We start from the raw sequence: 16,434 nt of genomic DNA, 5'->3' as shown, positions 1-16,434 counted from the left end.
AAAGGGAGATTCAACTTCTCACAAAGTGGATATACTACAGTCCTGTTAGTTTGTCGTATATCAGCCAGCCACTTTCTGCCACTTACATTGTGTTGTTTTATACACTGGGCCTGAGTTTTGGTTCAGTCTCCCCCCAAAAAAAGGGAGATTCAAATTCTCACAAAGAGGATATACTACAGTCCTATTAGTTTGGCGTATATCAGCCAGCCACTTTCTGCCACTTACATTGTGTTGTTTTATACACTGGGCCTGAGTTTTTGTTCAGTCTCCCCAACAAAAAAGGGAGATTCAAATTCTCAAAAAGTTTATATACAACTTCTACCTTGTTGTTTTACAATACCATATAACAGTTGTTATTTTGGTTAGATTTTCCAAAAAATGAGGAAGTCTGGTGGAAGAGCCCATGGGCGGTCGTTGCCAGCTGGTACTGATGGTGGTGGTGCATCTGGTGGTAGTGGCAAAAGCACAATAGCACCTAAGGCTGGAGGTGTTGAGCCAGTGTCATCGTCAGGCTACACAAGGCCTCGAAGGCTCCCATATCTGGGAGTAGGAAAACAGCTTTTAAAGCCGGAGCAACAGGAAAAGGTTTTGGCTTTCCATGCTGACTCAGCCTCCAGCTCTTTCGCCTCCTCTTCAGAAAGTTCCAACTATAAAAGCAGCGAGTCGTCAGTGGATGCTCCTGGTCAGGAACAAGACGTTTCCTTGTGTGCTGCACCCAAACCAAAAGTGAAGGATGCGTCAGACGACACTACAGGTTACTCCATGGAGCTCTTTACACATACCGTGCTTGGGTTAGAAAGGGAAATTGTTAAATGCCCATTACAAGATGAATCGGACATGGAGTGCACTGATGTACAGCCATAGCTAGATTATTATGCTGTTCCATTGACTCAGATCACTAAATTGCCCTCACGGTGTACTCAGCCAGAATCTGACCCTGATGAGACTATGGTGCCCCTTCCTGAACGCTATAGCACCTTACACGGTGACACAGAGGAAGGTGCACATGACATTGAAGAGGAGGTGATAGATGACCCAGTTGTTGACCCACATTGGCAGCCATTGGGGGAAGAGGGTGCCACTGCCAGTAGCTCAGAAGCGGAGGAGGATGATCCGCAGCAGCCATCTACATCGCAACAGCTGTCATCTGGCAGGCCCGTATCAGGCCAAAAACGTGTGTCAAAAACAAAAACAGTTTTAGCGTGGCCATCCGGTGAAAGTAGCACAGCATGCAATGCCTGAAAAGGTATTCGATAGTAGGAAGAGTGCAGTGTGGCAATTTTTTAACCAAGATCCGAATGATCAGTCAAAAGTTATCTGTAAGAAATGCTCAAAGACCTTTAGCAGAGGGAAGAATCTTCAAAATTTAAATACAACGTGCATGCGTAGACATTTACCAGCATGCACTTGCAAGCCTGGACTAACTACTAAACGTCACGTACCGTTGGTGCACCTGCTCAGAATGAAGGTAGTCAGCAACGCTACATTACTTCCCTCACTGTAAGCCCACCGGTTAGGACACCACCAGCAGCAAATGTGGAGGTATCGTCGCAAAGCCAAAGCAGTCAGGGAATCACAAGGTTATTGGTAGGAAACACTGTATGTAGGCCAACATCAAGAATACCATCACCAACCCTCTCTCAATCTGCCATGTCCACCGCCACCACCACCGCTAGTTCCACCATATGCAGCTCTCCAGTCCAGCTCACCCTACAAGAGACTCTCGTTAGGAAAAGAAAGTACTCATCTTCTCATCCACATACACAGGGTTTGAACACCCACATTGCTATACTAATCTCGTTAGAGATGATGCCCTACCGGTTGGTTGAAAGCGAAGCTTTCAAAGACCTGATGGCCTACACAGTACCACACTATGACCTACCCAGTCACCACTTCTTTGCGAGAAAATCCATCCCAGCCCTCCACCAGCATGTCAAAGACCGCATTGTCCATGTACTGAGGCCATCAGTCAGTGGAAAGGTGCACCTCACAACAGATGCATGGACCAGTAGGCATGACCAGGGACATTATGTGTCCATCACCGCGCACTGGGTTAATGTGGTGGATGCAGGGTCCACAGGGTACGGCCATATTGGGACAGTTCTGCCTAGCCCACGGTCTAGGAAACAGTTGGCTGTAGACATTCGCCACCCCTCCTCCTCCTCCTCCTCCAGAAGTGAAAGCTCGTCCACAGAGTGCAGTCGCACGACCACTCCATCTGCAGCTGCCAGTGTTACATACGAGGTGTCCCATTATCGAACAGCTAGTGGTAAGTGTCAGCAGGCTGTGTTACAAATGAAGTGTTTGGGCGACAACAGACACACTGAGGAAGTACTGGCCTGAGTACTTGCAGCAACAAACTCAGTCATGGCTGGGCAGTGTACATCTTGAGGCAGGCAAGGTAGTCAGTGATAACGGAAGGAATTTTATGGCTGTCATAGCCCTTTCAGAACTGAAACACATACCTTGCCTGGCTCACACCTTGAACCTGGTGGTGCAGTGCTTCCTGAAAAATTATCCGGGGTTACCAGCCCTGCTCCTGAAGATGCGAAGACTTTGCTCGCACATCCGCCGGTCGCCTGTACACTCCAGCCATATGTTGAACCATCAGCGATCGCTGAATCTTCCCCAGTACCGCCTAATAATCGACATTGCAACAAGGTGGAACTCCACACTGCACATGGTTCAGAGGCTGTGTGAACAGAAGCGTGCTGTAATTTATTTGTGGGAGGATACAGATACACGGGCAGGCACTTGGATGGCAGACATGGAGTTGTCTGGTGTGCAGTGGTCGAAGCTACAAGACCTCTGTCAAGTCCTTCAGTGTTTTGAGGAATGCACATTGCTGGTAAGTGCAGAGGACACCATCATATGCATGAGCATCCCACTAATGCGTCTGCTGATGCAAAGTTTGACGGACATTAAGGAGCAGGCATCTGCAGCCGAGGAGGAGGGAAGCCTTGATGACAGTCAGCCATTGTTTGCTCAGGGAACTGTCCTGGACGAGGTGGCAGACGAAGAGGAGGAGGAGGATGATGGGGATGAATATTTATGGGAGGAGGATGCTTCTCAGGGGGCAATAGAAACTGGTGGCGTTGCAAGGTCAGGTACTGGGTTTTTGCGGGACACAAGTGATATATATTTGCAAGAAAGTGCTCCTCAACCCAGCACAAGCAGTGAATTGACACCTGGAACATTGGCCCACATGGCTGAGTATGCCTTGCATATCCTAAAATGGGACCCCCGCATTATGAAAATGATGACCGATGACGATTACTGGTTAGCTTGCCTCCTGGATCCACGATATAAAGGAAAATTACTAAATATCATGCCACATGAGAACCTTGAGCAAATATTGGCTACCAAACAGGCAACTCTTGTAGACAGTTTGGTTCAGGCATTCCCAGCACACAGCGGCGGAGATGGTTCTCACACGAGCCGTAGGGGGCAACATGGCAGAGGTGTTAGAGGTGCACAAATCCGAAGTGGCATTGGACAGAGGGGTTTTATGACCAGGTTGTGGAGTGATTTCGCAATGACCGCTGACACGACAGGTACTGCTGCATCGATTCAAAGTGACAGGAGACAGCATTTCTCCAGTATGGTTACGAACTACTTTTCCTCCCTTATCGATGTTCTCCCTCACAGGTCATTCCCCTTTGATTACTGGGCATCTAAAATAGACACCTGGCCTGAATTGGCAGAATATGCATTACAGAAGCTAGCTTGCCCTGCTGCTAGTGTGCTATCAGAAAGAGTCTTCAGTGCTGCTGGTTCAATACTGACCGAAAAAAGGACACGTCTGGCTACCCGAAATGTTGATGATCTAACCTTCATTAAAATGAACCAATCATGGATTTCAAATTATTTGGCCCCACCTTCCCCTGCTGACACATAGCTTGCCTGAAAAATGTCTTGCTTTTGGCCTCCTCTTACTGACTGCTCCAATTCCTTCATTTGCAGCTGCTGAATGTCCACCATAGGCCATTTTTATACCTCCCTAAATGGGCTGACTCCCCCCACAGGGCCGTGGTCACCACCTGGCGCAAGCACCCGTGTGAGTGCTGTTTGCCTGGACAGGTGGGTGTGCCCACTCTTGGGCGATGGCACTGGCACAGGGTCCCTCATAGTACAATGAAGTGTCTCTGACGGTGGTGGTGCACAACCAACGTCAGACACACCGTCGTAATATGAGGGGCCCTGTGCCAGTACTGCCGCCCATGAGAGAGTGTTCCCCCCCAGCTCGAACAGTGCTCTACCACTTGCAATACTTACCTCTCCCTGCTCCACCACTGTGTAGTCTGGGCTGTTAAATCCTTCAATGGCACTGCCAATAAAATTTGTTGAAATGATAGATGATAGTTAAAATATACAGGGGCCCTGGCCTCCATTTAGACCAGTTAAATCTTTGCGCCTACTACCACTGTCTGCTACTCAGCAGAGGAGCCCACCCGTGTACCTAGCTATGCCACCTGTTTATTTATGAACAATTTTTTGGCAGACATTTAGCCCACTTTATTATTTGGGCCTACTAACTGTGTCTGCCGCTCATTACAGTTGTCCTCCACTGAACAAAGCAATGCTGCCTGTTTAGTCCTGTTACCAATTTTGAACTGTATTTAGTCTACTTCATTATCTGGGCCTACTAACTGTGTCTGCCGCTCATTACAGTTGTCCTCCACTGAACAAAGCAATGCTGTCTGTTTAGTCCTGTTACCAATTTTGAACTGCATTTAGCCTACTTTATTATTTGGGCCTATATCTGTGTTTCCTCCTCATCCTGCCCATTGCCCAGCCACTGCTAGATGAGTCTTCTGATACATTGACCCAGACCAGTACATTCCCCTTGCACGTTACACAGCCAGAATCTGACCCTGCTGAAAGTCAGGTTCCCCTTCCCGCATACTATACCACCTTACACAGGGACAAAGAGGAAGATGCAGATGAAAGTGCAGGTTCCTTCATCAGGTGGGGGGCATACTCGTTAGCGACCTCACTGGCAAACCCGACTCGTTCCAAAAAAAGTAAAAGTCGCTCAACTCTAGTTGTTGTGAGCACTTTAGTAATGAGTATGTTGGTAAAATCTTTATATATTCTTTTCTTTACAGCTCTTTGGCCTTGGTTTCTCCATGACTTTGTATTGTCAGATAAAAAAGAAATAAGAAGACCTGGATTACATCAAGCAAAACAAAGCAATCCACTTCTATATGCCAGCAATTGAACTAGGGAAAATCACTTTTGTTTTGTCCTAGAACTCGTTATTGTATTATACTAGGGGACACATACACCCATACACCCACACATACATATAATGTTGTAATCCTACATGTATTCATTTTTTCTGTGCAGATACTCCAATATCTAGATTTCAGATATCCATGTATTATATTGGAAATGATTGTATGAAAATGTTGCTCTTAGATAAAATGTAATGTTGGATGCAGAATATCCACTTTGCTTTGCCAAAGTTCAGTTCCTTACATTGTTTTTTTTATAGAATTATTCTTACAGATTTATGAATTCAGTAAACCAATTCTATTGATAAAATATTTCAAAATAAATGGATACTTTAAGAAAGTTTGCATAAATTACAATGCTTTGTATACAATGTTATAATAAAAAATGCTTATTCTTTATTCAATGTATGCAGACATTATTTTTTATCCCAATGTTTAATTCAATTTGAAGTTATGATATGACTAAACAAATGGACTCTGAAAATGATTATGTATTTATAAATCTATGTACTGAGCTTTCTATTTTGCATTGTCTAATGAGTAGTGGCATACTATGGAAATGATGCATATGATGTACTGGGGGTACTGAGTATAAGATGCAAACCTCTCTAAAGCACATAATAACTTGTCAACAAAAATATTGCCTGGCTTCAGCAATTTCAACTCACTAAGATGGAATTTTTCATTTTGAAGTGCCTGTTCATATCAAGTTCTTGCCCTATGTTCCAAAAGCTCCCAGTGTACAGTGAAGGAAATAATTATTTGATCCCTTGCTGATTTTGTAAGTTTGCCCACTGACAAAGACATGAACAGTCTATAATTTTAAGGGTAGGTTAATTTTAACATTGAGAGATAGAATATCAAAAATAAAATCCAGAAAATCACATTATGTAAATTATATACATTTATTTGCATTTTGCAGTGAGAAATAAGTATTTGAACCCTCTGGCAAACAAGACGTAATACTTGGTGGCATAACCCTTGTTGGCAACCACAGCAGTCAGACTTTTTTATAGTTGATGATGCGGGTCGCGCACAAGTCAGGAGGAATTTTGCTCCTGCACAAAGCTGGAATGGGCTACAAAATCATAAGTAAGACACTGGTTGAGAAGGAGACAACTGTTGGTAAAATTGGAAAAAATACAAAAAGACTGTCAATCGACATTGATCTGGGGCACCATGCAAAATCTCACCTTGTGGGGTATCCTTTATCATGAGGAAGATGAGAGATCATCCTAAAACTACACGGGGGAACTTGTTAATGATCTCAAGGCAGATGGGACCACAGTCACCAAGAAAACCATTGCTAACACATTATGCCGTAAAGGTTTAAAATCCTGCAGTGCCCGCAAGGTCCCCCTGCTCAAGAAGGCACATGTGCAGGCCCGACTAAAGTTTGCCAATGAACACCTGGATGATTCTATGAGTGATTAGTAGAAGGTGCTGTGGTCAGGTGAGACAAAAATTGATATCTTTTGCATTAACTTAACTCGCCGTGTTTGGAGGAGAAATGCTGTCTATGACCCAAAGAACACTGTCCCCACTGTCAAGCATGGAGGTGGAAACATTATGTTTTCAGGGTGTTTCTCTGCTAAGGGCACAGGACTACTTCACCGCATCAATGGGAGAATGGATGGAGCCATGTACCGTAAAATCCTGAGTGACAACTTCCTTCCCTCCGTCAGGCCATTAAAATAGGGTCGTGGCTGGATCTTCCAACAAGACAATAACCCAAAACATACAGCCAAGGCAACAAAGGAGTGGTTCAAAAAGAAGCACATTAATGTCATGGAGTGGCCTAGCCAGTCTCCAGATCTTAATCCCATAGAAAACTTACGGAGAGAGTTGAAGCTCAGAGTTGCCAAGCGACAGCCTCAAAATCTTAATGATTTAGGAATGATCTGCAAAGAGTAGAGGACCAATATTCCTCCTGACATGTGCGCAAACCTCATCAACTACAAAAACGTCTGAAAGCTGTGTTTGCCAACAAGGGTTTTGCCACCAAGTATTAAGTCTTGTTTGCCAGAGGGATCAAATAGTTTTTTCTCACTGCAAAATGCAAATAAATTTATATAATTTATATATTGTGATTTTCTGGATTTTATTTTTGATATTCTATCTCTCAGTTTTAAAATTACAAACTGTTCATGTCTTTGTCAGTGTGCAAACTTACAAAAATCAGCAAGGGATCAAATATTCACTGTTTATGCTGAATGCATATATAGCTCCCCGTTAATCCTGCATATGCTAAAAAAGTTTAATTCGTTCATATGTGGGTAGTATGCTAATCCATACAAAGCTACAGAGCAAAAAATAAATAAATGAATAAAAAATATACCGTGTAGTATACACTTATTTTTAGAAAAAAGTTATATATGTACACTCTATAAAAAGACACTTATGCATGTTTTTCTCAATATCTGACATGGAATAAGAATAAACATTTCCTGCTTTAGGTCAATTAGGATTACTATAACTTTTAATGTTTGCCAAATGCCAGAATAATGCAAAGTCAAAAGTTTACATACATTTCATTAGTATTTGGTACCATTGCCCTTAATCTGAATGACTTGGGTCAAATGTTTGGGATATCCTTCCACAAGCTTTTCACAATAATTGGTCAGAATTTGAGCCCATTCTTCCTGACAAAACTGGTGTAACTGATCCTGGCTTGTAGGTCACCTTGCTCGCACCCTGCCTTTTCAGTTTTGCACATAAATTTTCAATAAGATTGAGGTCAAGGTTTTGTGATGGCCACTCCAAAACATTGACTTTGTTATCCTTAAGCCACTTTGTTACCCTTTTGGCAGTATGCTTTGGGTCATTGTCCATTTGGAAGACCCATTTCCGCCCAAGCTTTAACTTCCTGACGTCCAACCTTCTCCCTTTTTTCTCCAAACGTAACGATTGTCATTATGCCCAAAAATTTCAATTTTAGTTTCATCGGCCCACAGGACATGTCTCCAAAAAATAAGGTATTTGTTCCTGTGTGCATTTGCAAACATTAATCTGGCTTTTTTATGTTTCTTTTGGAGTAATGACTTCTTCCTTGCAGCCTGGCCTTTCAACCCATGTTGATACAGTATTCATTTCTGTTATGGGTGTGTCAACTGTGACAGAGATGTCCTATATCCAGCTGTAGAAGGTCATTGCAATTTGCTTTACAAGCACCTGTTTGATTTTTGCATCTCTATTATGGAGTGATATCCTTCTCCCTCTAGGACCCAGCAGTTACAGCCACATTCTGCTGCTAATTAACACACCTTTGCTAAAGGTTTAAATACATTCAGTTTCTGCAGCACGGTTCCGGTGTTAGCTCAATTTCCCTCTGTCTCACTGGAAGTACAAGCAGTCAGCTAGTGTCTTCTTGGAGCCTCTTGAAGGATTGCTGGAGTGATATCTCGGTGGTTTTCTCAAGCTAAGTGTATCCCCACATTTGTCCACTCTCTCTGTCTTTAGTTTTAGTGGCGGCTGACTAGCAACTCCCCATCCTCTTCCTATACAGGGTCTATCGCTAGAGTAAGGCAGGGATTAGGTTCCTGCTCGGCAAACCTATTTAGGGACGTTTAGGGCAGACAGGGTGTTGTTAGATCTACTTGGGGTCTCCAATCCCCCTTCCCTACTGTTGGGGTATCCCCATCCCTCGCTCCGTTGTTGTTCACCTTACTTCTCCCTCAGCCAGCATGACAATTTCACTGTGGATATTGACACAATCTTACCATCATCTTCACAAGGTCTTTTGCTTTTGTCCCTGGGTTGATATACACATGTCGGACCAAAGCACGTTAATCTCTGGACCAAGAACCTGTCTCCTTCCTGAGCAGTATAATGGCTGAACATTCCCATCTTGTTTGTATTTGCATATAATTGTTTGTACAGATGAACGAGGCACCTTCAGGTATCTTGAAATTCTACCCAAGGATGAGCCAGACTTGAGCAAGTCCACAATTCTCTTTCTGATTTCTTGGCTGATTTCTTTAGACTTTCCCATGATGCAGCACAAAGAAGCAGTGTGTTTCAGGTGTGCATTAAAATACATCCACAGGTATGTCCCTAATTAACTCAGACGGTGCAAAAAACTTATTAAAAGCTTCCAAACACATGACATCATCATATGTGCAGTCCATAATTGTTTAAAAGCATAATAATCTTAGTGAATGTAAACTTTTGACTTTGCAGTAAATAATAAAAATGCCATAAAACATTCTCTCTCACTATTGTGCCATTTGGCAAATATTAATAATTATGGTAATCCCAATTGACCTAAAATGTGAAATATTTAGTCTGATTTTATGTCAGATATTGAGAAAAACATGCATATGTGTCTTCATATAGTGTAAGTACAGGGGCTGGCTGTCAAATTTTAGCATGGGGGGCAAGCACAATGCAGTGGCCCACTGTGACGCGGGCCACGGCCCATCTTAAAGCTTGGGTCTCCTGTAGTAGCACTTGAATATAGCACATGTGCGACAGAGGTACACCTTGTAACAACCCATTTCATAAAAATGGTTGAGGAACAATAAATACTTATCGATAGAAAAAAGGTTCTATTAGTGTATCACCACCGAAAACACAAGTGCTCAATTAACAAATTTATTTTTCTCATTTGCTTCACATCAGCGTGTCAGCCAGGGGTCCACAGCATACCATAACATTGATATCAGCACAAATCCTGCCTTGCTGCAGGTCCAGCTCTCTGAACCCTCAGCATGCTACACCACCATAGTCAGTACATGCTAATACTACCGTAAATTTACTAAATTATCGGTAGTGGTTGTAGTAGTGCTTATACAACCAGCCGATATTTCAGCCCCATATTTTCAGCACAGTTCGGCGTCACGAACATAAAATCTATCCCTTTAAAGACCTTTTCCCCCTTTTACAACAGACGTCCCTAGACATCACATCACATCCCTATTACAGAGGGTCACATCCCCATTATTGATGGTTAAAACATTTTCCCATACTTGATTGCTGGAGCCTGGAGGAAACATGGGACCCCTGAATGGTGTGAGCACTGTGAGTGGACTGTGGGAGCAATGGCAGCAGCTGCCTGTCTTTAGTTCTCAGCCTCAGATCCGGCAGGGGTTCAGACAGGGTTCAGAGGCATGCTTACGTAGCACGCTGTACATGACACGCCTCTCTGAACCCTGTCTGAACCCCGTCCAGATCCTCCTATCCCAGCACGCCGCCGGCTGCCACGGCAACGCTGTCTCAGCCTGCAGTGAGTGAGTCAGCTGTGTGTGGCCAGCCGCTCTCCTCTCCACTACCGCAGGCAACGGCCATGTTTTCTTTCATTGTAATAGTCACTCTGTGGGGAGGGCGGGTGGCACGGCCCTGTCTGATGCTAATTAACCAGCCCGAGGGCAAATGCCTCTCTGCCACCCGGCCCAGCCCGCCCCTGTGTATGTAAACGTCTGGTTTCAACTGTAGATATGGATATATGAATCCCCAAGGCATGCAAACATGAACTGTTTTTGTATATGTTGCTTGAAGGGGGCTTTACAGATATGCTCAGGGTATGCCCCCAGAGCGCTCCCTGTGCAAGCTGCAATTGTAGGGGAAGGCTCTCCCTGTGTATACTTCACAAAATAGGCTTTATTTGTAGTAGAAACTGGTAAGATAATGAGAGCAATATGGTCTTATGCGGGTTAAAAATTAGAAATAAACAGCTGATTATGATCACCTTAAAACCCCTGTGTTGGCTGAAGAAGTTGGCTGCTGCAGACCCACAGAAAGTAGTAACATCTGAAATTGGCAGGAATTAAGAAAAATCTGTGCTCTATCACTCTTCCTCAGTCTCCTACTACATCCTATACCACTGGCAGCATGGATTTATCCTAATTTCATTCAATGTCACGTCATAACCTACACTGCAATATTTTTCAATGTTAGGGTAAGTTCACGCTAGACCTTTTTTCAGCGTTTTTTTCTGCAGCAAAACCTGGTCTCTTGGTAGAAAAGAAGCTGCAGAAAAAGATCATGTTTTCCATGTTTGTTGTTTTTTGCATTTTTTTGCTACATTTTTTGCTGTGGTTCTGGCATGTTAGGTTTGTCTCTTGTGCATGCTGATAAAGTTTATTGTTGAAAAAAAAAGTCGTACTCTATAGAATCAGGTTTTAGCACAAAAAACGCAGCAAAACATGATACCTGTGTATTGAGTGCATTTCACAACACATTCATTTCAATAGGGGAAAAACACTGAAAAAAACGCTGAAATAAGTGACATGCTCCATTGTGCAAAAAACATGTAAAGCACAAAATTCTGATGACAAAAAAACAAGCTGTGTGCAAGAGGCGGGTGGGCCAGTGCCTACGGTCAGCACACCTCAGTAGGCATCTGATGATGAGACTCAGGTGCCACTTTCTGGTGCATACTGTGCTGCTGAGACTACCCAGTAGAAGCAGTTGTTGGAAGAGGGCAGTGTAGATGATGAGGTCCTGGACCCATCATGGCGTGAGGTACAGGAAGGTGGTGGGAGCAGCTCTGAGGAAGAGATTCCCCGAACGGCCCAAAAAGGAGGGAGAGGGAGGGGGCAGACTGGGTTGCCTGTAGCCTCCACTTAGGCACCCATTAGGAGCATGCCTCTTCCAAAACCCAAAACAGGCGCTCCCAAGACTTGCAGTGCCTGGTCCTTTTTTGAAACAGTTGCAGATGACATTTGCTTTGTCAAATGCAAGCTGTGTCATCAGAAAGAAAGAAAAGAGGGAAAAGTGTCAGCAACCTCAATACCACAAATATGTGGAAACATGTGCGGACCAAGCACGTGGTGGAGTTACAAAAACACACTGAAGACCTAGGTCAACCCACAGCACCACCTACCACCTCTTCAGCTCGTGTTGTAGCCTCTTCCTCCAGCTCACACACAGCTGGTTCGGCTTCCTCACAGGATCGCCATGGAAGAACCTCTGGCACTGTTGTACAGAGACCCAGTGTAATTCCACCCACAGCACCACGTTCCCTGTCATCCTCACACTCCCAGCCCAGTCTACAGCCATCGGTAGCACAGGCATGGGAGAAAAGGCGGCCATTCTCGGCAAACCACCCCTGAGCACAGGCTCTGAATGCTGGCATTGCAAAACTACTGTCCCTTGAAATGCTCTCATTCAGGCTGGTGGAGACTGACACCTTCCGTAACTTCATGGCATTGGCAGTCCCACAATACAACGTGCCCAGCCGCTTTTATTTCAGCAGGCAAGCCATCCCTGCCCTGCAAAAGCATGTGGAGGGAAACATTAAACATGCGCTACTAAATGCCGTCAGTAGCAAGGTCCACCTGACCACCGATGTATGGACCAGTCACCATGGACAGGGACGATACTTTGCCCTCACTGCCCATTGGGTAAATGTTGTGGAGCCGGGTACAGATCTTGAGAGTGGTGCAGTAGGTGTTCTGCCAACTCCAAGGATTGCAGGAATCCAGTCTGTACACATTGACTCCTCCTCATACTCCAGTTCCTCTGAATCAGCGCTGCAAAAGCTGTCACAGTCTACCTCCACATGGACCCGTTAACGCTTACCTGTTACGACCGATATGAGCACAGCCGTGGCCAAACGTCAACAGGCCGTATTGAAATTAATTTCTTTGGGGAATCGAAGCCACACAGCGCAGGAGCTCTGGAATGTCATCAAGCAGGAGAGCGACGTGTGGTTTGTGCCAGTGAATCTCCAGCCAGGCATGGTAGTGTGTGACAATGGCCGAAATCTGGTGGCAGCTCTGGGCCTAGGCAACCTCACTCACATCCCATGTGTGGCACATGTGCTCAACTTGGTCGTGCAGAGTTTTTTGAGGGACTATCCGGATCTTGATGCACTGCTGCACAAGGTCCGCCTAGAGGGCGCTCACTTGTGGCGTTCCAGCATGGCAAGATCGCGCATTGCAGCTCTGCAGCGCCGATTCCGCCTTCCGGAACATCGCATCATATGTGACCTACCCACCAGGAGGAATTCAACGTTACATATGTTGGAGCGGTTTTGTGTGCAGCAAGCAGCAGTAATGGAGTACCAGCTGCATCAGGCACAAAAAAGTCACACTGCGTGCCGTTCACCACCACTGAGTGGGCCACTATGAATGACATCTGCCAGGTTTTGCGTGCCTTCGATGATTCCACGCGGATGGCGAGTGCAGATGATGCACTAGTCAGCATGACTATCCCCCTTATCTGCCTGCTTGAAAAAACACTGCAAGCGCTAAGGGATGAGGTTGTGGAAGAGGTGGAGGATGAGGAGTCACAAATGCCATCTGCTTCTGGACAGTCTGCGCAACGTGGTTCCTCACAAAGGCCTAGGCAGGGGACACTTTGTGAGGAGGATGAGGAGGAGTCAATGGAGGGGGAAGACATCTGTCCAGAGGAGGGAGTTACACAATGCTCTAGTAGTCAGTATGTAGAGCGAGGGTGGGGTGATGCAGAGCAGGCAGAGATCACGCCTCAAGCAGGGGACAGCGTTTCTTGGCCAGTTGGCAGTCTGCAGCACATGGTTGATTTCATGCTGCAGTGCCTGAGAAACGGCCACCGCATCGCAAACATTCTAAACACGGCTGATTATTGGGTGTACACCCTCCTAGATCCTCGCTACCAGGACAACTTGCAAAGCCTTATAACACCGTTGAACCGGGAGCGTAAAATGCAGGAGTACCAAGACACACTGGTGCATTCCATCATGTTCTCCATTCCAACCGAGAGCAGTGCTGCTAGTGCTTTACAAAGCAGCTCAGTGCATCGAGGCAGTGGAGGAAGCTCTGCACAAAAAGGGAGCAGAAGCAGTGCCTCAGCACAAGGCAAGACCAGTATGGTCCAAATGTGGCAAAGTTTTGTGTGCCCGCCACAAATGTCTACACCATCACAGACGGCTCCAGTCAGCAGCAGGCAACGTTTCCATCAGATGGTGACAGACTACATGTCTGGCCCTCTCAGCGTACTCCCAGACGGCTCTTCCCCCTTCAAGTTTTGAGTCTCTAAGCTGGATACATGGCCAGAGCTTAGCCAGTATGCATTGGAGGTGCTGGCTTGCCCTGCTGCTAGTGTATTATCAGAACGCGTCTTTAGTGCCGCAGGTGGTGTACTAACAGACCGTGGCATGCGACTATCCTCCGATAATGTTGACCGGCTTACTTTTCTGAAAATGAACAAGGCCTGGATCTTCCAGGAATTGCCACTCCTCTTCCAGATTAAATAATTGGTTGGCAACAGTGTCCAGGTCTCCTGTTGTGCTCATGTTTCTACTACCTGAACTGTAATCCCTGGGCTCCAACACCGCCAGTTGCTGCTCAGAAGTGCCGTCTGCACAGTCAACACTTGCTCCAGTGTTATTGGGGTTCAGTAATGTCAGCTGCTCCCCTGCTGTGTATCCGGCAATTTCTCCTGCTCCGTCCAAGCTCACACTACAACAGATATTAAACTGCCTCCAATTAGGCCTCAGCCTACACTCTGTTTCTAGCATTGACCCTGGGCTCCAACACTGCCAGTTGCTGCTCAGAAGTGCCGTCTGCACAGTCAACACTTGCTGACATGTTATTGAGGTTCAGTAACGCCAACTGCTCCCCTGCTGAGTATCCGGCAATTTCTCCTGCTCCATCCACGCTCACAATACAGCAGATATTAAACTGCCTCCAATTAGGCCTCAGCCTACACTCTGTTTCTAGCATTGACCCTGGGCTCCAACACTGCCAGTTGCTGCTCAGAAGTGCTGTCTGCACAGTCAACACTTGCTGCCGTGTTATTGGGGTTCAGTAACGCCAGCTGCTCCCCTGCTGTGTATCCGGCAATTTCTCCTGCTCCGTCCACACTCACACTACTGCAGATATTAAAGGGAACCTGTCACCCCCCCAGGCGTTTGGAACTAAAAGAACCACCTTGTGCAGCACTAATGCTGCATTTGGACAAGGTGGCTCTTTTACTTATGCTCCTTGCACACGCTGAACTAAACACTTATAAAATGTGCCCCCTCATACCGTGAAATGCATGCCACGGTGATTAGGGATCAGCTGACGGCGCACAGTCTGAAGAAGGCGGAGGGAGATGAGTTGAGATGAGCTCTGCTCCGGAGTCCACTGTCTTCTGCTCCCTCTTCTCTGAGAACACTGCGGTCCACTTCCTGTTTAGCAGCTGGTTGTGACAGATCACAGTGCAGTCACAAAGAAAATGGCGGCGCAATGTCTCCAGTCTTCATTCTTTTGGGTGAGTGGAACAGTGACGTCACTAGATCCTGCCCTAATTTTGCAGCTAACGTAAAGCTAGTAAGCATTACTGTAGCTGCCTGAGGTCTAGACAGGAAGATGCTCCCCCTAGCTGCTAGTATAAGAATTTTTTTTTATAATTGACATTTTTCATATTGCAGTATTTGCAATCAATGCAAACACTGGATTAAAAATTTAGAAATAATATTTAAATGTTATTTTCACACATACAAAAAAAAAGAAAAAATTGATGGCACCTTCCCTTTAACCCCCTGTGAATATAGCTATTCCCAATTCAGCAACTCACACCAATTCACACAGGTATTTGTTAAAGGCTTTCTAAATACCTCCTCACTGAATCACAAGTCACACTTACCGCCGTTCACACTTACGCTCAGGTCACACTCGCTAAGCTGAAGATTTAAAGATTTTTTTTTTCTTTTTCCCCTCTGCAGCAATCCACCTTGCTGTTCAATGCACTTCCAAAAAAGCATCCCAGGGGGAAGTATTTACATACGATCTGCAGTGGAGATGGTGATCCAAAGAATAGTTTGGGACCCATCATCATATCTTGTTCAACCAGCAGAGACGGAACACTTGCCTCGAAGGCTGTAAGAGAAGGTGGATGGAATCATGGTCAAGTTCCTCAAAATGGAGGGGCAACAGTATGCAGTGAGTGTGATCTAAGAATGAAGGAGCAGGATGAATCCTTCTTGAGAAATCAACAGGCCTGGGAGAGGCTCCTCAAGGCGACTTGAGACGGGGCTACCATTTCCACCATCAACACTGGAGGAGGCGATGGTGCAGGTGACCTATTTCTATATGTCAAGATCTCTGGCACGATCCAAAGAAGGGTCACTTTTAGCCCAAGTACCACTGAATCAGGCTACAGTAAGCAGGTGGAGGCAGTCAACCCAGACTCCTGAGGAAGGAGAAGAGTCAGACACCTGAACAGGATTATTGTATTGTATCCTTATAATTGTTTCCTTGCATTGCACTTTGTGCAAAGCCTTTTTGAG

The 16,434-nt window shown here is 45.4% G+C and overlaps 1 protein-coding gene across 1 annotated transcript in view; it reads left to right on the top strand.

Moving 5' to 3' along the window:
* The window catches only part of TSPAN8 (tetraspanin 8), a 56,826-nt gene extending 51,190 nt beyond the window's left edge, over positions 1-5,636 (top strand). The window contains exon 8 of the mRNA XM_077265281.1: positions 5,109-5,636. Within this exon, the coding sequence (XP_077121396.1) occupies positions 5,109-5,162 (54 nt within the window). The 3' untranslated portion in view covers positions 5,163-5,636. The remainder of the gene's footprint in view (positions 1-5,108) is intronic.
* Positions 5,637-16,434: the final 10,798 nt, after the last annotated feature.

This window comes from Ranitomeya variabilis, chromosome 5, assembly GCF_051348905.1.
Source record: "Ranitomeya variabilis isolate aRanVar5 chromosome 5, aRanVar5.hap1, whole genome shotgun sequence".
In the NCBI taxonomy this organism is placed as follows: domain Eukaryota; kingdom Metazoa; phylum Chordata; class Amphibia; order Anura; family Dendrobatidae; genus Ranitomeya; species Ranitomeya variabilis.
The sequence above is the reverse complement of the archived record's forward strand: the minus strand, read 5'-3'. Positions and strand labels throughout refer to the sequence as shown.